General features: G+C 38.2%; 1 protein-coding gene across 1 annotated transcript in view; it reads left to right on the top strand.

Moving 5' to 3' along the window:
* Positions 1–25,677, top strand: part of ITGA8 (integrin subunit alpha 8) — a 209,382-nt gene that overhangs the window by 17,443 nt on the left and 166,262 nt on the right. Inside the window, exons 3-4 of the mRNA XM_079769464.1 lie at positions 20,268–20,368; positions 23,593–23,716. Of these exons, the coding sequence (XP_079625590.1) occupies positions 20,268–20,368; positions 23,593–23,716 (225 nt within the window). The remainder of the gene's footprint in view (positions 1–20,267; positions 20,369–23,592; positions 23,717–25,677) is intronic.

The following is a 25,677-nucleotide window of genomic DNA, read 5'->3' as shown; positions in this document are numbered from 1 at the left end:
ATATCGTATGGGTCCTGCCTGATTTGGGTGGAATTTAAGATCTCCCAGATTACAGTTCTATCTTGGGTGTTAAACTTCCATAAGGCTACATTGCAGACACAGAAAGTTTGAAGTCTGAATTGCCTATTTTGTGTAACATCGGGAATGGTGATTTTTCTAACCACAAAATGAACCATTTTGGTAGATGATGATTGGGACCCTTTTTATTACAACATCGTCTGGCAACAGAGTGAGAACCTGAGGGAAATGCAAGCATACATCAGGAGCTAATGTAAATCCATTTTCAAGTGCTATTGGGAGGCAAGTTTATAGAACCCTCATCCTGAAACCCAATCATATCCTGTATTTAAAGGATTGCTTTGAGGTCATATTGAAGAGATTTATGTCATTTAGTCTCCTTCCTGAGATTCCCATGCTGAGAGGTTTTCATTACTTCTTCAAGTAAATAAATTATTGGGCACTAAACAGAAGCATGCTGTCCTCCTGCCAATTGGAAGGTGACATATAAGCCATATTGAGATTTCTCATTTCCCCAGCTACATCTATAGCAAGATATTTGATCCCAGGTCATTATTCCAAGTGTGAGAAAAACCTAGGGATGAGAGATGCTATAAAAATTCAAGGAGCTGAAAGAAAACCACTGTGGCTGCGAATGACAAGAGATGCCGCTGCCAAGGTCAAGGTGGTATAAGCCTGGTTTTAAGATTTCTTTCATTTTAGAAAGAACTCTGGTTTCAGGATAGAGAATGCATTTGAAGGTCACAAGCCTGGAGGAAGGGAAACCAGTTAGGAGGCCATTGCAGAAACGGAGGCTTCAAGAAATGGTGGTCACAAGCAGGGAAGTGGCAACATGGATGGATAGAAGTAGATGGACTTGAGAGACCTTTAGAAGGGAGAATAAATAGGCATTGGTTTCTGAGTGGAATTTGGGACAGTAGGATTGACGATTGTCAAGGATGTGTTCCAAGCTACTGGCTTGGCTAATGGGACTGCCATGAAGGGAACAAGACAGACATACTCTCTGAACCCACAACATTCAAGTCCAATGGATGAGGAGATTAGTGTCTGCCAGTTCTAATTTAGCGTAGGTGCTGTGAAAGCAGAAAGTGAAGAAGGTTTTAGATGTGCAGAAGAAGAGCTCCTGTCCAGGACTAAAAGCGGGGAGGCTCTTTGTGTATCAGGGACAGCTTTGCAGAGAGCATATCATTAAAGGTCAGAGCTAAAGAGTGATATATGTGTGCATGTGTGCGGGTGAATGTGTGTCTGAGCATGTGCCTGAGTATGTGTGTCTGAGTGTGTGTATGTGTGTGTGAACATGTGTCTGTCTCAAGGGTGGGTGAGATGAGAAAGAAAACTGTCTTAGCCAGTGTACATGAGGTTCAGTGCCTTGTAGTAGATGAGGTCTAAGTTGATGTCTCAATCTATACAATCAGATTGTAACCAGCTCTGCCTTTCAGATTTTTGTGTCATACTAGGGGAGTTCTTGTTTTGTTCTGTTTGTTTTGTTTTTAATCTGATCTGTCATAGATGGCTTCTTTCCCTTTAGAGAGATGATTTTTTCATTTCATAAAATGAGCTCCTCTAGAATCAGCATATAAGCGAGCAGAACACCCACCCAAAAACTCACTTGTATCTTAACAACAAAAATCCATACATATTTCCAGAACAAACCTTACATACAACCTGAGCCAACTTACATATGAAAAATATTTAAAATAATATTTATTATATGATGTAGAAAACTCATTCATATTTATTATTAAGCAAAGGTCTGAATAATACTGGCGAGGCACAATTTGTTATTAAATACAGGAAGTTGGAAACAAGGTCTCTATTCTTGGGAAGATGATATAGATGTGAAAATAATTGGGACAAAATTTATATTCTCATTTAGATCAGGAAAATTCTATATAATAAAAGGCTAATATGCAAATCGACTGAACAGCAGAACGACCGGTCGCTATGATGCACACTGACCACCAGGGGGCAGATGCTTAATGCAGGAGATGCCCCCTAGTGGTCAGTGCGCTCTCACAGGGGGAGCACTGCTCAGCCAGAAGCCGGGCTCACGGCTGGGGAGTGCAGCGGCAGTGGGCAGTGGCAGGAGCCTCTCCTGCCTCAACAGTAGCACTAAGAACCCCTTGGGGGTCCCGGACTGCGAGAGGGCGCAGGCCGGGCTGAGGACTGCCCCCCCCCACCACCAGTGCTTGAATGTCGTGCACCGGGTCTCTAGTTATATAATAAAAGTGTAATATATTATTGACTGTTGCCATCCCAAACCCATATTTATGAATATTATTATTAGAACTCTAAAACATACATTCAGCTAATTTAATGTTATTAGTTATTTGCTTATATGTGGAACCTAACATTTAGATAGTGATATAGACAATTTAAAATAGTGATTATTTTAAATTTAAAATAAAAGTTTCATGATTTTAAGAAATGATCTTGAATCCTCTTAAACTCTGAATGGCTGGATGGGTTTACCAAACTCAACAGTGACTGTGTCCATGGAGTAGGATTCCAATGGGCATTCACTTACTATCTCATATAATTCTTTTCTTTTCATATAATTCTTTACACAAGTTTTTTTACTTTATCTTGTTTGAATTTTTAAAAATGTTTTTATTGATTTTAGAGAGAAATGAAGGGAGAGGGAGAGGGAGAGAGAGAGAGAGAGAAACATCAATGTGGGAGAGAAACATTGAACAATTGCCTCCTGCACACACCCCAACTGGGGAGCAAATGCACAACCTGGGCATGCACCCTGACCAGGAATTCAACGAGGGACCTTTTGGTGTATGAGACAATGCTCAACCAACTGAGCCACACCAGCAAGCGTTAGTTTGAATTTTTAAAAACAATAATCTGAATGATTTTTAATTTGAAAAGAAAATAGTTTTGGACTCTACATCTTAAAACAAGTTTTTAAGAAGGTGATTTGGATTAGTTGGGAAACAACTAATGGAATTCCAAGGAAATGGAATTTTGCAAGAGAAATGTCATATATGAAGTCTGGGAGGAAGACTCAATAAAGAACAGAGAGGAAGTTACCTGGATGGAAGGAAACGCCACACCTGAAGATCAAGTGTGGGGTCTTGAACCTACATTGTGGAGGGCAGGGTATTTAGATTTGATCTACTAGGTATAGACAGGAAAATTAGTGTGTGTGTGTGTGCGCGCATGCACACATATTTTTATATAGTATACATATATGTCTATATATGTCTCTCTATATAAAACCCTAATATGCAAATAGACTGAATGGCCGAACAACCGAACAACCGGTCGCTATGACGTGCGCTGACCACCAGGGGGCACGCATGGAAGCAGGTGGCAGAGAGTGGAACATGGCGGGCATTGGCCATGGCAGGATGGTGGAGCAGGTGAGCGGGGGCGCCAGACCAAGGTGGGGCACTGGTCACTGTCATTGGGGCGAGCCTCTGGTGGTTACTGAAAATTCTTTGTTCCTGCACACCGTGGTCCTGCCCGGTGCTCGCACCTGCTGCCAGTGCTGGCCCCACTCGCACCCACTGCTGGCGCTAGAGCCGCTACTCGCACCTGCTGCCAGTGCCTGGTGCTGGTCCTGATTGCTCGGCACCGTCAGTGGGAGTGAGTGGCGGCTGCTGGCCCCGATCGCCCCTGAGGGCTTCTCCACCTCCCTCTGCTCCTGAGGGGCAATTGGGGCAGCAGCCACCGCTCGCACCTGCTGACAGCGCCAGCCCGCTCACACCCACTGCTGGCGCCAGCCCCAATCATTCCTCACTGTCAGCGGGTGTGAGTGGGGCTGGTGCTGTCAGCATGCCGGAGTGGTGGCAGCGGGAGTGGGGCTGCCAGCAGACAGGGGACTGGGTGCCATGGCAGAAGGGGCCAGGTGGGGATGTGGAGGATGGGCCGAGACCCGCCCCTGTACCCATCACAGCCTCACGGCCCACAGTTCCTTTCAAGGTGCACAAATTCGTGCACTGGGCTCCTAGTGCCATGGTCAGCAAACTGCGGCTCAAGAGCCACGTGCGGCTCTTTGGCCTCTTGAGTGTGGCTCTTCCACAAAATACCATGGCCTGGGCGAGTCTATTTTGAAGAAGTGGCGTTAGAAGAAGTTTAAGTTTAAAAAATTTGGCTCTCAAAAGAAATTTCAATCGTTGTACTGTTGATATTTGGCTCTGTTGACTAATGAGTTTGCCGACCACTGCCCGTGTGTGTGTGTGTGTGTGTGTGTGTGTGTGTGTGTGTGTGTGTAGTATAAAAATAATTTTCAGTATTTATCAGAATAACACACTTTTGTCCATTGATGTATGAATGGATAAAGATGGTAAATACACACACACACACACACACACACACACACACACACACACACACAGGAATACTATTAAGCCATTAAAGAGGAGGAATCCTAGTCATTTGCAACAACATGGATGAACCTTAAGGACATTATGTGAAGTGAAAAAAATAAGACAGAGAAAGACAAGTAGTGTATTATTTTTCTTATATGTAGAATAATAATAATAAAAAAAAAAACTCAAAGAAATAGGATTCAGATCTGTGTTTACCAGAGGCAGGGATTGGGAGTGAGGAATGTGGGAATTGATGAAGGTGTTGAAAAGGTACAGAGTTCCAGTTATAAGATAAATAAGTTCTAGGGAGGTAATATACAGCATGATGACTCTAACATTGCTGTATGGTGTATAAAGAAGTTGTTAAGAGAGTAGATACTAAGAGTGTCATCATCAGGAAAATATTTTTTTCTCTTTTTTTGGTATTGATATGAGATCATGGATCTTAACTAAATTTATAGTGGCAATCATTTTATGATAATATAAGTCAAATCATTATATACACTACATCTTCAATGTATACAATGCTGTATGTCAATTATATCTCAATAAACTGAAAAAATTACATATTTCTTGAACATTATATGGAAAAATGAATTTACGGTATTTTCTTAAATACTTGAAAATTCACAATAAGATGATCAAGAACATCAAGACTAGAGGTGTTATTTAATGGTTTTTAGTAGTGGTTTTAGGGTCTTGAGAGTCAGACATTTGGAAGTTTAATATTCTGGGACACAAAAATCAATTCAACTTCTTTTCTTGGTTTTGTTTCTTTTAGACAAGCAGTTCTCTGGTCACAGCTATTTTATTTTGAATTTTAAATGCCAGTATTCCCTATCTCAGATACAGAGTTTTAATTTAAATGAAACTTTTACAGCATAAATGGGAAAGATTATAAACAAAAGTTTAAAGATTTCTTTTCCCTTTTTTTCTGATTAAAAATGTCTGGACAGCTCCTGCCAGGGCTTTGAGAAAAGCGCTAAGGAGACACACTTGAAGTGATATGATGACTGAAGGTTATAGGGAAACTTACTGTTTTCCAGTGTGAGGTCGAGGACTTTATAAATAGTTTTCAAAAATCGTCCCATCTGCCAAAATGTTTGGTCACACCTGTGTCAGTTTCAGCTTTTCTCTTTTCTCTCCCATGGTGATCTATCTTCACTTCTTGTAATTCCTCCCATTTTACTGAGCTAAAAGATTAGAAAGATCTGCTTGCTGCGCATATGTGCACCACATTCTACATTCCCTCACTTCTGCTAGGAAATGAGTATTCCCATGAAAAAAGAACCCAAAGTTAGTAGGCTCACCACATTCTGGGCTTTGTACCCCGTTTGCCCAGAGACCAAAGTTGCCAATTTAAGAGAGGTGCCTTCAAAGCCCAAGAAATTCAGGATAAGCTGAATCCATTTTACTGCTACCACCCATCTCCATTTCTCAGGTTGGCCTACAAGTCTTTTTTTAAAAAAAATATATTTTATTGATTTTTTACAGAGAGGAAGAGAGAGGGATAGAGAGTTAGAAACATCGATGAGAGAGAAACATCGATCAGCTGCCTCCTGCACACCCCCCACTGGGGATGTGCCCGCAACCAAGGTACATGCCCTTGACCGGAATTGAACCTGGGACCCTTGAGTCCGCAGGCCGACACTCCATCCACTGAGCCAAATCGGCCTCAGCAACAAGTCTTGATTTTATCATAGATTTTTCTTTTCAGATCATAGATGTAGTAATACTCCCTGTAAAAACGAAAACAATACAGAAATATATGAAAAGGAAAATTTAAAAACCCCTGAAGCATGGACTCCCTGCCTTCAAGATAACTGTCATTAGCAGTATAGTGTCTAGGCATGTACACACATCCATACACAGAACATTTGATTTCTAAAGAAAAGTGGGATCATATTGAACAATGTCATGAACAAACTTCTGAATGAATAGGTGGGAGCTTGGTTGTTCATTCAACAAACACTTGTGGAGAGCCTGCTGTTGGGGGAGGCACTGTTCTAGGAATGGGAAATGCAGAGGCAAAGCAGAGAGTGTTGCTGGATTTGTGTGTATTCTGAAGGGGAGAGACAGGCAATAAGCACGCAGAGTAAGAAGTAAGATAATCTCAAATAGGATAGGTGCTATGAAGAGAAGAAGCATATGCTGTGCTGTACACCTGAAACTAATACAAAAAAGTGTTGAATGCAAAAAAAGTTGAACAATTTTATGTAATGCCATTGTTGTATAATAAAGCATTTGGCTGAAAAAAAAAAAGAATGATGGGAGACTGGATGCCAAAGGCAGGGAAGGTGTCTCTGAGGAAGTGGCATTTGAGCTGCAATCTGAGTAATGAGAAGGAACCAAAACCGTGGAAAGAGTATTTCAGACAGTGGGAAGAATAAACTCAAAAAGGAGACAAACGCTGCGTGTGTTCAAGAAGGTCCGTGTTTCTGAAGCTTAATGAGCATAAGAGAGTGGGAGGCAGGCAGGGGCCAGATCATGTTGGGCCCCTTGGGCTGTGTTGGGATGTTTTGTTTTTTAATTTATCTTTATTGTTGAAAGTATTACATATGTGTGTTGAGAGGTATTATTACAAGAGTGGAATTGGAATTACAACTCTCTGAGAAAAAAAGATGGATTGTTCAATAAGTGGTGTTGGGACTATTGGCCTTTCATGTTGAAAGTGTGGTATCTATGCCACATTATATATAAAATTAATGCTAGATGGACAACAATCCCCATAAATGAAGTTAGAAAAATAATCAATACAATATGTTGAATTCTTACTTATTGATAAAAATAATAACTAAACAAGAAGATGAACAAAGGCTGTGAACTAGCAATTAACAGAAGAAAAAAGTGTATGGTCCTTAAGCATAAAAAAAAAATCAGGCCAGGGAGGAGCTTTAGATTAGCAGACCTCTACACACACACACACACACACACACACACACACACACACACACACACTCACACACAATCAGCCATACTAATAACCAGGGAAATGCAAATGAAAACAGAACAAAATGAGGTACCATTTGATAGTCATCTGGGTTGGCAAAAACTTAGAAGTCCTACAACAATGAGATGAGGACCCTCTCTTGTGCACTGTTAATGCGCATGGAGAGTGCAGCTACTTTGGAGATGAGTTGGCATATATGATAAAATACATATTATAATTCTCCATGGCCCAGTAATGTCATTGCTAGTCCCCTGTCAGAAGGAAACTTGTGTTTCTATAGATGGAGGGGGATATAAGGGCACATGTTTGTTTTAGTAGAAAAAATAAAAAAAACCTAAATGTTCATATGTAAATGGAATAGATAAATAAAATGTAGGTGGCTATTCAGTGAGATACAATTCTATATAGAGGTTAAAAAGAATGAGCTAGATCTATCTATCTATCTATCTATCTATCTATCTATCTATCTATCTATTATCTATCTATCATCTATCATCTATCATTTATCTATCATTTATCTATCTATCATCTATTATCTATCTATCTATCTATCTATCTATCTATCTATCTATCTATCTATCTATCATCATCTATCTTTCTATTTATCTACAGAAACATGGATATCTTTCAACAAACATAAAATTAAATGTCAAACCCACATATAGACTACTACATACAAATAGCATAATACCATTTCTTAAGTTAAAAAGAACACACAAAAGAATCCTATATAAAAAAAACATAATATGCTAAGTGTTTGACCGATCGGTTGACCGTTCGGTTGACCGTTCGACCAATCGCTATGATGAGTACTGACCCGTAGGCAGATGCTCTGACCCGTAGGTTAGTTTGCTGCTGGGGTCCGGCCGATTGGGACTGGGTGAGAGGGCTGGATATGCCCTGGAGCCCTTCTGAGGTCCCTCCCTAGCTGGCCCCCCATCGGCCCCAATTGGGACTGGGCGAGATGGCCCCGATCAACTCTGATCAACGGCCAGGCCGAGGAACCCCACCCATGCACGAATTCGTGCACTGGGCCTCTAGTACTCAATAATAATCAATTGTTGGCAAACTACAACTAAAATCTGATCCACCACCTGTTTTTGTATGGCGTATAAGCTAAGAGTGGCTTTTACATTTTTAAATGCATGGGAAACATTTTTAAATGAGTGATATTTAATGACACATGAAAATTATATGAAATTCACATTTCTGTGTCTGTAAATAAAGTTTTATTGGAACACAGCCAAGCCCTTTCTTCTACATGCTATCTGTGATCTGCTTTTTTTTTTTTTTTAACAGGGGCATAAGTGAGTTGAGTTAACAAAGACCGTAGAGACTGCAAAGCTTAAGACATTTATTACCAATTCTTTGCAGAAAAACTCGCAGACCCTTGTTCTATATTGTTCATGGACATTATTTTGTAAATGGTCAGAAGTATACACATCTAATTCATGATGGTGGCTATGACTGGAGAAGGAGAAGAGATGATTCAAACTGAGGATAGATGTCAAGGGGTTCTGTACTGTTTATAAATGTGAAAAAACTTAAAAATTGTCAATTTGTGTTTGTCATATTAAATCCTTGTACTTTTCCATACTTAAAATTTTTTAAATTGAATGTGTTGGGGTGACATTGATTAATAAAATTATACATGCTTCAGGTATACAATTCTATAATACATCATCTGTATATTGTATTGTGTGTTTACCACCCCAAGTCAAGTGTCCTTCCATCACCTTTTATCTCCCCTTCACCTCCTTTTCCCTCCCCCAACACCCATTTCCCTCTGGCAATCACCTGTTGTCTGTGTCCATGAATCTTTCTTTTTTTTTGCTTAATCCCTTCACCCTTTTCACCCAGCCCCAAGGCCTCCTCCTTCACCCCGACAGCTGTCAGTCTGTTCTCTGTATCCATGAGTCTGTTTCCACTTTGTTAGTGTATTTTGTTCATTAGAGTCTACATACAAGTGAAATCATATGGTACTTGTCTTTCTCTGATTGGCTTATTTCACTTAGCATAATACTCTCCAGGTTCATGCATGCTGTCACAAAAGGTAAAATTTCCTTTTATGTGGCCAAGTCATATTCCATTGTGTAAATGTACCACTGCTTTTTTTTTTTATATCCACTCATCTACTGATGGGCACTTGAGCTGCTTCCAAATCTTGGCTATTGTAAATAATGCTGAAATGAATATAGGGGTGCATATATTCTTTCAAATTAGTGTTTCAGGTTTCTTTTGATATATTCCCAGAAATGGAATTGCTGGATCATAAGGCAGTTCCATTTTTAATTTTTTGAGGAAACTCACTGCTTTCCACAGTGGCTACACCAGTCTGCATTCCTACCAGCAGTGTACTAGGGTTCCCTTTTCTCCACATCCTCACCAACATTTGTTGTTTGTTTATTAATGGTAGCCATTCTGATATCTTATTGTGGTTTAAGTTGGCATTACTCTGATGATTAGGGATGTTGAGCATCTTTCCATATGTTTATTGGCCATCTATATGTCCTATTTGAAGAAGTGTCTATTCAGGTCTTTTGCCCATTTCTTAATTGGATTGTTTATTTGTTTTGGGGTGTCAAGTTTTATAAATCCCTTATAAATTTACTAGAGGCCTGGTGCACGAAATTCGTGCACTGGGGGGGGGGTGTCCCTGAGCCCAGCCTGCACCCTCTCCAATCTGGGACCCCACAGGGATCAGGCCTAAACCAGCAGTCGGACATCCCTCTCACAATCCGGGACTGCTGGCTCCCAACCCCTCACCTGCCTGCCTGCCTGATTGCCCCTAATCGCTTCTGCCTGCCAGCCTGATCACCCCCTAACCACTCCCCTGACAGCCTGATCGATGCCTAACTGCTCCCCTGCCGGCCCAATTGCCACCAACTGCCCTCCCCTGCAGGCCTGGTCACCCCCAACTGCCCTTCCCTGCTGGCCTGATTGCCCACAACTGCCCTCCCCTGCCGGCCATCTTGTGGCGGCCATCTTGTGACCACATGGGGGTGGCCATCTTGTGTGAAGGTGTGACAGTCAATTTGCATATTACCTCTTTATTATATAGGATGATATAAAACCCTTATCAGATATATGGACTAATATGTTCTCCCATGCATTAGGTTATCTTTTCATTTTGTTGATGGTTTCCTTTGCTGTGCAAAAACTTTTTAGTTTGATGTAGTCCCATTTGTTTCTTTTTTCTTTTTTTTCCTTTGCCTGAGGTGATATATCAGAAAAAAATATGGCTGTGAGAAATGTCTGAGATTTTACTGCTGATGTTTTCTTCTAGGATATTTATGGTCATGAGTCTAACATTTAAGTATTTAATCCATTTTGAGTTTATTCATGTGTACGGTGTGAGAAGGTGGTCTAGTTTCATTTTTCCCCCCAGTTATCTGTCCAATTTTTCCAACACCATTTATTGAACAGACTATCTTTACCCCATTGTATGTTTTTGCCTCCTTTGTCAAATATTAATTGACTGTGAAATCGTGGATGTATTTTTTGGCTCTCTATTCTGTTCCATTGATCTATATGTCTGTTTTATGCCAGTACCATGCTTTTAATTACTCAGGCCTTATAGTATAGCTTGATACCAGGTAACATGATTATTGGTATACAAAAATGCAACTGATTTCTGGGTATTTATTTTGTATCCTAATACTTTGCTGAATTCATTTATAAGTTGTAGTTGTTTTTTGGTGGAATCTTTAGTGTTCTTTATGCAATATCATGTCATCGGCTAGTAATGACATTTTTACTTCCTCCTTTTCAATTTGAATGTCTTTTATTTCTTCTTCTTGTCTGATTGCTTTTGGCTAGGACTTCCAGCATTATGTTGAATAAGAGTGGTGAAAGCAGACATCTTTCCTGTTCCCAATCTTAAGGGAAGCACTTGTAGTTTTTGACCACTGAGTATGAAGTTGGTTGTGGGTTTGTCCTATATGGTCTTTATTACGTTGAGGTATGGTCTTTCTATTCCCACTTTGCTGAGAGTTTAATCATAAATGGGTGCTGGATTTTATGAAATGCTTTTTCTGATTATGTCGTTTTTTTTATCCTTCATTTTGTTTATGTGGTGTATCACATTTATTGATTTGTGAATATTATACCAATCTTGCATCCCCAGAATAAATCCCATCTGATCATGGTATGTGATGTTTTTAATGTACCTGGTATTGCTGGACCCAGTTTGGTAATATATTGTTGAGGATTTTAGCATCTATGTTCATCAGTGATATTGGCCTATAATTTTCTTTCTTTGTAGTGTCCATATCTGGTTTTGGAATTCGGGTAATGCTGGCCTTATAAAAAGAGGTTGGGAGTCTTCCCTGCTCTTGAATTTTTTGGACTAGTTTGAGAAGGATAGGTGCTAGTTAGAATTGAATGTTTGGGAAAATTCACCTGTGATGCCATTTGGTCCAGGACTTTTATTTCTTGGGAGTATTTATTTATTTATTATTTTTTATTACGTCTTCAGTTTCACTAGTTGTAATCTGTCTATTCAGATTCTCTGGTTCTTCTGATTCAGTTTAGGAAGATTGCATGTTTCTAGGGATTTATTAATTTCTTCCAGATTGTCCAACTTGTTGGCATATAGTTGTTTGTACTGTTTTCTTAGAATCCTTTGTATTTCTTTGGTGTCAGTTGTTATTTCTCTTTCATTTCTGATTTTATGTATTTGGGTTGTTTATTTATTTGAGTTCTGTAATGTTTTTAAATGTGAATAAATTTAAAAATTGTCCATTCTGCTTGGTGGAAATACCAATGTTTGTTATATTAAGTCCTTGTACTTTTTTGTGCTTTTCTAAAGCCCTAGAAAAGGTAAAAAGAAAAGTATATTTTGTAGACATTTTCCTGTTTCAGTGGATACAAACTATTGTATATGTTCTGACAGTGGGTAGTAGTCTATTTTATAGATAACAGAAATTTATTTTCGAATCTCCTACTTATGAACATTTAAGTTGTTTCAGGTTTTGCTATCATGAATAGTGCAGCAAATATTTTCATATTGCACCTTAATACATTTGTGTAATTATTTTCATTGAACAAAATCCTAGAAGTCAAATTCCTTGGTCAAATAAAAAAAGTCTACATTTACATTTTAAAAAAAATCTTTATTATTGCAAGTATTACATATGTTCCCTTTTCCCCGATGGACCTATCTCACCCCAGGCCTTCACCACCCTATAGATTGTGTCCATGGGTTATGCATATACCCATATGAGTTCATTGGTTGATCTCTTCCCTGCCCCCAACCCACTCTTGCCTTCCCTCTGAGGTTTGACAGTCTATTCAATGCTTCTATGTCTCATACTCTATTTTTGTTCATCAGTTTATGTTGTTCATTAGATTCCACATATCAGTGAAACCATTCTTTCTCTGAATGGCTTATTTTGCTTAGCATAATTTTCTCCAGGTCCATCCATGCTGTTGCAAATGGTAAGAGTTCTTTTTTACAGCTGTGTACTATTCCATGGTGTAGATGTACCATAGTTTTTTAATCCACTCATCTGCTGATGGGCACTTAAGCTGTTTCCAAATCTTAGCTATTATAAATTGTGCTGCTATGAACATAAAAGTGCATATATTCTTTCTGATTGGTGTTTCGGGTTTCTCAGTATATATTCCCAGAACTGGGATCACTGGATCAAATGGCAGTTCCATTTTTAATTTTTTGAGGAAACTCCATACTGTTTTCCATAGAGTATGCCCCAGTCTGCATTTCCACCAGCAGTGTATGAGGGTTCCCTTTTCTCCACATCCTCGCCAGCATTTGTAGTTTGTTGATTTGTTGATGGTAGCCATACTGACAGGTGTGAGGTGGTACCTCATTATCATTTTGGTTTGCATCTCTCAGATGATTAATGACATTGAGATTTTTTTTCATATGCCTCCTGGCCATCTGTATGTCCACTTTGGACAAGTCCCTATTTAGGTCTTTTGCCCATTTTTAAGTTGGATTGTTTATCTTCCTTTTGTTAAGTTGTATGTGTACCCTATAAATTTTGAAGATTAATTCCTTATTGGATGTATCATTGGTGAATATATTCTCCCGTGCAGTGGAATCTCTTGTTATTTTGGTTTCTTTTGCTCTGCAGAAGGTTTTTTATTTTGATGTAATCCCATTTGTTTATTTTCTCCTTCGTTCCCATTGTCCTAGGACAGTGGTCGGCAAACTCATTAATCAACAGAGCCAAATATCAACAGTATAACGATTGAAATTTCTTTTGAGAGCCAAAAACCGACTTCTGCGCATGGGCCATGAAGTTTCAATCACACTGTACGTGCGTGCCCTCACGTGGTATTTTGTGGAAGAGCCACACTCAAGGGGCCAAAGAGCCGCATGTGGCTCTCCGACCACTGTCCTAGGAGATGTATCAGTAAACATATTGCTACGAGAGATCTCTGAAATTTTGCTGCCAATGGTTTCTTCTAGGATTTTTATGGTTTTTGTGTCTTACATTTAAGTCTTTTATCCATTTTGAGTTCATTCTTGTGTATAGTGGTCTAGTTTCATTTTTTTTTGCATATATCTGTCCAATTTTCCCAGCACCATTTATTGAAGAGACTGTCTTGACTCCATTGTATGCTCTTGCCTTCTTTGTCAAATATTAATTGAGCATAGTGGCTTAGGTCGATTTCTGGGTTTTCTGTTTTGTTCCATTGATATATATGCATATTCTTGTGCCAGTACCAGGCTGTTTTGAGTACAGTATACTACAGACTGCTTTGTATTATAATTTGATATCTGATATTGTTATCCCTCCAACTTTGTTCTTCTTTCTCAAGATTGCTACAGCTATTTGGGGTCTTCGTTTTTTATTCCATATGAATTTTTTGAGAGTTTGTCTAGGTCTGTGAAATGTGCCATTGGTATTTTAATGAGAATTGAATTGAACCTATAGATTGCTTTGGGTAGTATGGACATTTTAATGATGTTGATTCTACCAATCCATGAACACAGTATATTCTTCCATTTGTTTATGTCTTCCTCTATCTCTTTTTTCAATGTCCTGTAGTTTTCTGAGAACTGGTCTTTTACCTCCTCAGTTAAGTTTATTCCTAGGTATCTTAATTTTTGTTTTTGTAATGATAAATGGGATTTTATTTTATTTTTTTTTTTAGTTTCTCTTTCTGTAAGTTCATTATTGGTGTATAAAAAAAGCCATAGATTTCTGGGTGTTAATTTTGTATCCTGCTACATTGCCAAATTCATTTATTAGGTCTGGTACTTTTTTGATGGAGTCTTTAGGGTTTTCTATGTACAATATCATGTCATCTGTGAATAATGACAGTTTTACTGCTTCTTTTCCAATTTGGATGCCTTTTATTTTTTCTTCTTGTCTGATCACTATGGCTAGCACTTCCAGTATTATGTCAAACAGGAGTGGTGAAAGTGGGCATCCCTGTCTTGTTCCTGTTCCTAGGGGGAATGGTTTTAGTTTTTGCCCATTGAGTATGATGTTGGCTGTAGGTTTGTCATATAAGGCTTCTATTATGTTGATGTATGACCCCTCTATTCCCACTTTGCTGAGAGTTTTTATCAAGAAAGGGTGTTGGATTTTGTCAAATGCTTTTTCTGCTTCAATTGATATGATTATGTGATTTTTGCCTCTCAGTTTGTTTATGTGATGTATAACGTTTATTGATTTGCAGATATTGTACCATCCTTGCCTCCCAGAATAAATCCCACTTGATCATGGTTATGATCTTTCTAAAGTAATGCTGGATCCAATTTGCTAGAATTTTGTTGAGGATTTTAGCATCTATGTTCATCGGGGATATGGGCCTGTAATTCTCTTTCTTTTTATTGTCTTTATCTGGTTTTGGGATTAGGGTAAAGCTTGCTTCATAGAAAGAGCTTGGAAGTGTGCCTTCCTCTTGAATTTTTTTGAGTAGTCTGAGGAGGATAGGTTTTAGTTCTTTTAATGTCTGGTAAAACTCTCCTATGAAACCGTCAGGACCAGGGCTTTTGTTTGCTGGAAGTTTTTTGATTATTGTTTCAATTTCATTGGTTGTTATTGGCCTATTCAGATTTTTTATTTTTTTATTCTTCCTGATTGAGTTTTAGAAGATTGTATTTTTCTAGGAATATGCCCATTTTGTCAAGCTTGTCCAGTTTGTTAGAGAGGAGTTGTTCGTAGTATTTTTTACAATCCTTTGTATCTGTGGGGTCAGTTGTTACTTTACCTCTTTCATTTCTGATTTTGTTTATTTGGGTCCTCTCTCTTTGTTTATTGGTGAGCCTGGCCACTTGAGGGTCATCAATCTTGTTTATCCTTTCAAAGAACCAGCTCTTGGTTTTATTGATCTTTTGTATTTTTTTGTCTCTATGTCATTTATTTCCTCTCTGACCTTTATTATTTCCTTTCTTCTGCCTACTTTGGACTTTTATTGTTGCTCTCTTTCTAATTCTTTAAGTTGTAGGGTTAGATAATTTATTACCATTTTTTCTTTTCTTTTCTTTCTTTCTTTCTTTCTTTCTTTCTTTCTTTCTTTCTTTCTTTCTTTCTTTCTTTCTTTTTTTTTTATTATTTTTGAGGTAAGCCTGTAGAGCTATGAACTTTCCTCTCAGGAGTGCTTTCACTGTGTCCCATAGATTTTGGATGGTTGTGTTTTCATTGTCATTTGTTTCCAGGATGCTTTTTATTTTTCTTTGATCTTTTTGGTAACCCAATAATTGTTTAATAGCATGCTATTCAGCCTCCAAGTGTTTGATTTTTTTTTTCATTGTAGTTGATTTATAATTTTATGCCATTGCGATCTGAGAAGATGCTTGATATGATTTTTATCTTCTTGAATTTGAAAAGACTTTGCCTGTGTCCCAATATGTGATCTATCTTTGAAAATGTCCCATGTGCACTTGAGAAGAATGTATATTCTGTAGCTTTGGGGTGAAATTTTCTGATGATGTCAGTTCCATCTGATCTAGTGAGTCATTTAGGATTGCTATTTCTTTGATTATTTTTTGTTTAGAGCATTTATCCACTGGTGTCAATGGGGTATTAAAGTCCCCTACTATGATTGTGTTGCTGTTGATATCTCCCTTGATATCTTCCAGAAGTTTTTTTTATGTATGTGGGTGCTCCTGTATTGGGTGCATATTTGGTCACCAGAGTTCTATCCTTTTGTTGAATTGCTCCCTTTAGTATTATGAAGTGTCCCTCCTTCTTTCTTGTTATGGCCTTCACTTTGAGGTTTATTTTGTCAGATATAAGTATTGCTACCCCAGCTTTTTTTTTCATTTCCATTTGCCTGAAAATTTTTTTCCATCCCTTCACTATTAGTCTGTGTGAGTCCTTTGTTCTAAAGTGGGTCTATTGTATACAGCATATATATGGGTTATCCTTTCTTATTCATTCAGCTACCTATGTCTTTTGATTGGAGCATTTAATCCATTTACATTTAAAGTTATTATTGATAGGTACTTGTTTGTTGCCATTTTTATCCTTTATGCCCGTATTCCTTCCTCCTTTTCTATTTCTTCTTTCTACAACAGTCCCTTTAGCATTTCTTGCATTGCTGGTTTGGTAGTGGTAAACTCCCTTAGCCTTTTTTTGTCTGTGAAGCTCCTGATATCACCTTCAATTTTGAATGATAGTCTTGCTGGATAGAGTATTCTTGGATTTAGTTCCTTGATTTTCATCACTTTGTATACTTCATGCCCTTCCCTTGTGCCATGATGTGTTTTTGTTGAGAAATCATTCAATAGTCTAATGGAAGATACCTTGTAGGTCACTTTTTGTCTCTTTCTTGCAGCTTTTAAGATTCTTTCTTTGTCTTTTACGTTTGACAATTTAATTATGTTGTGTCTTGGTGTAGGTCTTTTTGGGTTCATCTTGATTGGGACTCTCTGTGCTTCTTGGCTTTGTGTGACTTTTTTCTTCCCCAAGTCAGGGAAGTTTTCTGTCAGCATTTCTTCAATCAGGTTTTCTATTCCTTGCTCAGCTTCCTCTCCTTCTGGCACCCCTATTATGTGTATATTGTTTCATTTCATGTTGTCACAAAGCTCCCTTAGACTCTCCTCCTGCTTTTTAATTTTTTTTCCAGTTGCTGCTCTACTTGGTGTTTTTCTACCTTGTCTTCTAACCTGCTGATTCATTCCTCAGCTTCTTCTAGTCTACTGTTGAAACCTTCCATTGTTTTCCCTATTGCAGCTATGTCATTCTTCATTTCCTCTTAATTTGTACTCATATTGATATATTTCTCAGCTCCTAATAATTCTCATTGAATTGTAAGTAATTCTCATTCAGAGGTTTGAGCATCCTTATAACTATTACTCTGAATTCTTTCTTTTACAAATTACTTACCTCCATTTCATTTAGTTCCTTTTCTGGTGATTCCTCTTCTTTCCTTTCAGTATTGTTTCTTTGTCTCCCAATTTTTTCTGTCCCTTTGTATTTGTTTCTATGTCTTAGATCAAACTGCTATGCCACCCAGATTTTTTGGGGATGGTCCCATGTGGTAGGTGTTTTCTGGGACCAGGTGGTGCAGTCTCTTGGATTTCCTGAGCTGGGTGTTTTAGGAAAGCCCCATACTTGAGTTATTTAGGTTTTCCTGATGTTATTGTCCCCTTTGTAGATGGAGTCTCCTCACAGGTTGTCTGACTATGTGACTCACCTCTGACCTCATCGTGTAAGCTGTTGTGGATGTGCTCAGGGTCCTAGCTCCCATGGTAAGGGTTGGCGTGCAAGTCACTGCGGGGTCTCAGATCTCATGGCTGGAGTGGCATGACTCACTGCTGGGTCCCAGAGCCCACAGTGGGGTGGCATGCAACTCTGTGACTCATTGCAGGGTCCTGAAGCCCTTGGCCAGATGATGTGCACTCTGCAACTCTCTGTGGGGGTCCAGGAGCCCTCTGCCGGGGTGGTGTGCACTCTGGGATTTGCTACGAGGGTCCAGGAGTCTGCATCCTGGCTGGAAGGGGTCCCAGAGCCTACAGCCTGGGTGGTGCAACGCTGGCTGGGTGGCATGCACTCTGTGACTTACTGCGAGGGTCCCAGAGCATACAGCTACATTTAACTTTTTGATGTATGTTGCCAAATGGTCCTTCCAAAGTGCTGCATCAAGTTATTATCTTGAAAACAGTGAATTTTATTATTTGCCAACTGGTAGGTAATAAGTGTCAATTGTTTTACTTTGAGGATGAAAATTTCTTCATGAAATAACAGACTATTTGATTTCTGCTTCCTTGCAATGCATGTTCAGGGCCATAGGTCCAGAAGAAATTTGTTGCTGAAAAATAACCCCCAATTTATAGTTTGAATCAAGTTATACATTTTAACCTTATAACAGCAGAAGAGATGTCTCAAATTCCTAAGGGATTTATTTCTCTAGCAAAATGAGGCCTGATTTGGAACTGGCTTCTGTCTTTCCCTGTAATCCATTTTCTTCCTCCCAGCATCCTACTTTTCTTAAATCCTTTTGGGATCTCCTGCAAGTATATTTGAATTTCTGAGGTTCTGAAGGTCTTCTTTACATTTATTTTTAGTAGTTTCAAAATCTCCAAGCCCCTGTTAGCACGTTCGCTCTGGGCTTAGTCTGAGCCACATTGACTATCTTCTGAGGTGTCACTAATTTCATTGCTAAGAACCACCGATCACTAATAATAACACATTATACTTGCATGTCTGTGAGGTCCTTTCCAATTCTTGGACTTAGATTGAGCTTCAAGGTTTCTAATTACATGACTTTTCAGCTTGTATAGCACTTTCATGTTCCTTTATCTCATGTGATCTTTATGACTCTCTGGTCACTTGTGAAAGAGGAAAGGGGAAAGGTATTCTCCGCCTCATTTTATAGCAGAAATAAAAACTCCAAAAGGTTAAATGAATTGCCCAGGATCATCCAGTTAATGGTGACAAGACCCTTTGACTCTGAGTTCTACAATCTTTTAAGGTTCCTAATGGAAATAGAAATATTTATATTTTTAATTTGATGCTGTAATATGTAAGATCCTCTAATTCTTTGCCAATTGTGTGAATTTTGGGCAAGTATTTCCAGAACCATTTTAAAGAAGGAAATTCATGATTTTCTACTAACATGTCAAAATGTAAAATTTAGGTTAAAATTGAGTTTATATGATTTATTCTTTTTTTTAAGTCTATAATTATATGTAAACTCTATAGAAGGTTAATTGTGTGTATATTTTGGCCTCATTTGATAGGAATTTAAAATTCATTTTGTAATGCATTTATTATAAAGTCAAGGAAGAAAAACATACCTAAGGAAACACATACCAATAAGGTATCCTAGTACAGATGTTTTTCAAAATTCATTAGCTATTACTGATGATGCTCCAGTTAGAACCATGCAGTTAGAACCACGTGGGAAATGTGTTAGCAGGGAATCAAGAGTGGAAAAAATATATCTGCTTTTTATTAAGACTTGAAGTGTGTTATAACTGGGTTGAGTTTCTATCCAGGCAGCCCCCTTCATGCTAACATCTGCAAAGGGTATATAAAACTGTGTTGAGGTGTTATTTTCTGTGGCTGTATGGACACATGTTAATCAGTTAAAAACCAAGTTTTTGGGAGTCTTTCATGTTGATTCCTGCTAACCCATGCTGAGAAAGCTTGTGCTTCCCCTATTAGGGGCATTCCCACGTGTTCCACTATTGGAAAAGAACAGAAATTCTTTAGAGCAGTTATAAATGTTTGGTCTTTGATCTGATACAAATAAATGATAATAGTATAGATTTGAGAATGTCAGAATCCACATCAGATTTATAGTACTATGAAAATATGTTGTAAAATGCTCCTTTTAAGTTAAGTGGTGAAATGTCATGTTCAAATACATCTTTTTGTTTGATTGGTAATGTTCTAAATGGAAAGTCAAGCTTAGACTTAGTCAAAGAGAAATGCTCTTACCTATAAAAACTGTTTTTCAAGTATTTTTAATGGATGAATTTATTATTACATATTTTAATTGGCTGCCATATTTTACAAGTTATTAACAATTGATGTACTCCTTGCCAGACAACAGAAAGATCAGAGTTAATGGAACCAAGGAGCCCATAGAGTTTAAATCGAATCAATGGTTTGGAGCAGCAGTGAAAGCTCACAGAGGGAAAGTGGTGGTGAGTATGAATCGTGGGCTGTGGGGTGGCTCTGGAATGGAGTGTACACGGAAATGCCTTAAAAATCATAGTTACAAAAATCCTTTCATGCAAGAACATGTCAGACTTTCAGTGATAAGCTTATCAACATTTTGAAACAGAAATTGAGTACTTAAAATTAAATAATCTATTTTTCATTTTAAAACGATAGGCAATAAAGCTTTTTTTCCAGAAGATCAATGAGATATTTTCAAGAACAACTAACGAAGTTAGGAAAATAATAGGTCCACCTTAAAGAGATACATTTAAGAGCTGATTAAAAATAGACCAGAAAAATAGGAATACGATTATTAGGATTCATTAAAAGTTAATCTATGGTGGTGTCATTGATCCTTTTTAGGACTACAGGAAAGTTTTATTGAAAAATATAACTACTACTTACATGGTTCTCTGAGTACATTAATACTTTTTAAAATATAAAAAATCTCACTCCCAAATAGATAGCTTTAAACTTTAAAATGCTATGATTTTGATTCTATTCTGTTATTATTCTGAACAATGATATATCTCTAAATTATTGAGAAACAAATAACTGCATTAAGCTAATTTTAATTTTTTTGCTTTGTTGGGGGACTTTTTTAAACTGTTGGCTTTAATTTCCTCACAATAATAAACCAGTAACTTTGGCTTTTAGGATTTTTAAAAAAGCTGTTTACATTATGATTTAATAAGAATAAGTATCTAGCCGAAACCGGTTTGGCTCAGTGGATAGAGCGTCGGCCTGCGGACTCAAAGGTCCCGGGTTCGATTCCGGTCAGGGGCATGTACCTTGGTTGCGGGCACATCCCTAGTAGGGGGTGTGCAAGAGGCAGCTGATTGATGTTTCTCTCTCATCGATGTTTCTAACTCTCTCTTCCTCTCTGTGGAAAACCAATAAAATATATTTAAAAAAAAAGAATAAGTATCTAAAGAAAATTCCTTGCTTTATTTGGTGTGTGGTTAACCCTCCAAAAGATTTTGACATAAAAACAGGTAATATATAAAATATACATAGCCCTCTCTAGTTACAAACCCAGTTTTTACAATATGCTTTCATATTGTATTTGCACTGATATGGTTCTCATATTCCAGAATTGGTAAAAAAAAATTTTATCTGTTAGTGGTGTATGACTTATGTGAATTACTATTGAAAAGCTAGTCTATTTAATAAACTAGTTGAGGTTAAACATTTTGTGGTGTTTTGTATTGATTCTTTAAGTCTTAAAAATATCTGTAACATGATTGTTGTGCTTTTATTCAATATTTGTAGAAGTCTTCAGAATCATTGAAAAGAAAATCATATGCCATGTTTATAATAAAATGATTAATTATGGGGCATGCTTACATTTTCAAGGAAAATGCATAGTAAATAGGATAATTAGAATATATTAAAGTTCATCTTTTTATTTGAGCACTGAAACTTAGCAGAATCAAGAATTAAATTCTACTCTACATGACAATTATTAGAACGTCAAATTTCTGCAAACAGAAGTATCATTTTGAAGATTCCAGGTACCAAGTTGTACATATTAAGTTTGGGTTGAAGCCCAAATATATAACATCAGTTTATTTAACACTAGAGGCCTGGTGCACGAAAATCATGCACTGGGGGGGGGGGGTGTCCCTCAGTCCGGCCTGTGCCCTCTCGTAGTCCGGGACCCATCAGGGGATGTCCTCCTGCTGGCTTAGGCCTGCTCCCCCCAGGGATTGGGCCTAAGTCAGCAGTCAGACATCCCATCTTGTAGTCTGAGGCTCTTGTAGTCCGGGACCCCTTGCTCCTTACCATCCGCCTGCAACAGAGGCAGGAGAGGCTCCCGCCACTGCTGTTGCACTCCCCAGCCGTGAACCCGGCTTCTGGCTGAGCAGCGCTGACCACCAGGGGGCAGCTCCTGTGTTGAGCGTCTGCCCCCTGGTGGTCAGTATGCATCACAATGACTAGTCATTCTGCTGTTTGGTCGATTTGCATATTAAGCTTTTATTATATAGGATCAGTGTGAAACTGTGCAGATATAAAAAGAATAACATTTTAGAGCTGACAGCAAGCAAGCACTGGAAAGAACTGCCAAGATATTTAAATAACCTATGGTGACAGGGAAGGTGAGGCCAGCTGGCACAGTATAGAATCACATAGGTCAGTGGTCAGCAAACTCATTAGTCAACAGAGCCAAATATCAACAGTACAACGATTGAAATTTCTTTTGAGAGCCAAATTTTTAAACTTAAACTTCTTTGAACACCACTTCTTCAAAATAGACTTGCCCAGGCCGTGGTATTTTGTGGAAGAGCCACACTCAAGGGGCCAAAGAGCCGCATGTGGCTCGCGAGCCACAGTTTGCTGACCATGGACATAGGTGAATGCTTGCACTGCTCAAACCTCACCATTCGCACCTTATGTTAAATGTATTACCCTTGTCAGTTCACTAAGAGGGCCCTAAGACAAGGGATCTTAAGAGGATTTCATATATCCTCTTTAACATTTGATATCCTTTCAAATAACATGCTCGTTAGAACCTAAGCTTCTGAAGAAGCAACCAGAATGTTCCACACATGAATCATGTTTTCCTTACTGTTGTTTAAATTAATTGTTGGTTTGCCATGAATAAAAGCCAGTAAATGAAAAATAAAGCCAAGAACACTGTGATAAGAGCTTAATGTATCCAAAAGAAAGTCATTGTTTTTAAAAGTTGTTAGATATACCTTCAATGATAAACTAGGGGAATCCACAAAACGGAGGTTTACAAACTTGTCTGCATCCTTTGATCTGAGAGTAGTTTCATTTAAAGCAACAGACAAAGAACAGAACTTGTTCTCATTTTAAGGCATCACACTGATTAATTCACTGTTTAAATAACCATTTGCTTTTATGTAGATCCAATTTTTAAGAAGTGTGAGTTCTTTGCTTTAATGAAATATTTACTCTTGCCAGGTTATTTTTATTTAACTTAAAATCCTCTGGGAAGACCGCATTTCTTTCTATATGTTTGATTTGCTCCAATTCCATGGTGCATTAATGTTAACAAATTGGCTTTGGAAGTTTAATAAACTGTGACTACTGAAGTACTCATTAGCATGCTGGCGACCAATTAATTCACCTGATAATTAACATAGTTTGTCACAGATTTAGGCATGTTAATCAACAAGTCAAATCAAATCATAGTACGGGGAACCTACATAAAAAAATATTGCTTATCTTTGATGTTCCACAGGCCTGTGCTCCGTTATATCACTGGAGAACTCTGAAATCCACACCAGAAAAGGACCCAGTTGGCACTTGCTATGTAGCAATTCAGAATTTCAGTGCATATGCTGAGTACTCTCCTTGTCGGAACAGTAAGTTATTTTTATTCCTTGAAACTGAAATTTAGCTCAAGAGCTTTTCTGTGGTAGACAGTGCAGGTAATGTCAAAATGCCGATGGGAAAGAAAATGAGACGGGGGTAAAGATCACTACAGTCTTACAAGATGCCTTGCTGTGACATGAGGGCCAAGACATGGGATTCTGCTGATCCTCTTCTGTGTTTTAGAAAATTTCTGGGTTTTAGAAGTTTTGCGGTAGAATTGATTGGATCCTTATCTTAGGCCTTAAACTCTCACTTGGTATTCAGAATTCACACAGCAATCTAAGGAATGCTGACTGCTCATTTGTTAACCACAAGAATGGTGTTAGTGAATAATAATAAAAATAATAATAATATATAAATATGTATATATATATATATATATATATATATATATATATATATATATATATATGGAGCCACTTTAAAATGGAGCCGGAGCTGCCATCCCAGACGAACTGCCTTACACATCTATGTATGCCTCAACCCTTTGGAATGTTAAAACAGCAAAATACCCTGTGGACTGGGCCTAAAGCAACATTGTGTCCCAAAGAACTGTTTGCAAAGATAACAAGAAAGCAGATATTATGACTACCTGACTGATGGCTACTGGACTGAAAATTAAAAACATTGCTTAGAATTAACGTCACTCTGTTAGCTTTGCTGTGCCATTTATGCTTTCCTTCTATTTATGTAATTGCTCCCCTTCCCTTTCTCATAAATATCCCTTGCCTTTGTTTCCTAATCAGAACAATATTTGGGCTTTTGCCTGAACCAGTAATTCCCAAATAGCTATTGCTTTTTACCTTAAGTAAATGCTTGTTGCCTCTCACTTTGTAAGGCCTTACATTTTTCTGTGAACATTCATGCTTGGACCTGGGGACACATTGCATGTCAGTGGTCTGTCCAGTCTGTGCTCTCAATGGCTGTTGCTTTCTTTGGCAGCTGTGTACTCAGGTTATCTGCACGATACAACTTTCTCCTCTAGGTATCTAATCCCTGTTTTTTTTAAAAAGACCCTCTGCACGTAGGGTCCTCATCTCATTGTCTCATTTGGTAGTTCTAGGAATTTTCCAGGGAAGCATTCTGTAAAGCGAGTCCGTGAGTGTCATCTTCAGGGCACTGCTGTTCAATCAGTTCATCTTGGTGTCATACCCAAGGATGTTGGGACATTATTAGTGATTGTTTAATACACTCAGAGTCCTCGCGCACTCTTCCATTTTTCGGTGTATCCTGTAGGTCATTGGAATTTATCAAGAAGCAACCAAAGGATTTTTACCCTTTTTCTTGGTAATTCGTAAGACCACATTGAGGAAAATGGCATTAGAAAGATAATTCTAGTGGATGATTTCAGGGTATTGATTTTTTAAAACTCAATCCTAAATTAGATTCCCAAAACTATAAGTAAAATTTCCCTATTTCAGTTACTATTTTTAAAATTCGAGATTTCTTTAGACAAGATAATGAGCAGATATCAGAAATAAATCAGTGAAGATCAAGAATGGACAGTGACAAAAGAAGGTTAATAAAGGGACTGTTGAGAGTTAGAGATGTAAATGAATGGAAGTGGAACAGCAACTTTGATGGTTTTGGGTGAGGATTTTGGCACGAAGAAGATTATGACTTCGTGTTTTAAAATACTACAATAAATTATCCACTTTCTTATATCATGACAAATGTCAGCTGAATGAATATCAGTGAAATTAGGATTTCTCTGCCCTAGCAGACATGGCTCAGTGGTTATGAATGCCGGCCTGCAGATGAAGGGGTCGAGGGTTAGGTGCCAATCAATGGCACGTACCGGGTTCGTTCTCTGAAGCAAGGGGCGAGTCCAGTCAATGTATCTCTAACATTGATGTTTCTTTCTCTCTCCCTCTCTCCCCCTCCCTCCCTTCACTGTCTCTAAAAAAAAAAAAGGAGGAAAAAAGTTTCCTTGGGTAAGAATTAACAAAAA

This window comes from Cnephaeus nilssonii (genome assembly GCF_951640355.1).
Source record: "Cnephaeus nilssonii genome assembly, chromosome: 4".
Classification (NCBI taxonomy): Eukaryota; Metazoa; Chordata; class Mammalia; order Chiroptera; family Vespertilionidae; genus Cnephaeus; species Cnephaeus nilssonii.
Note: the sequence above shows the minus strand (reverse complement) of the source record. Positions and strands in the feature narration are given on the sequence as shown.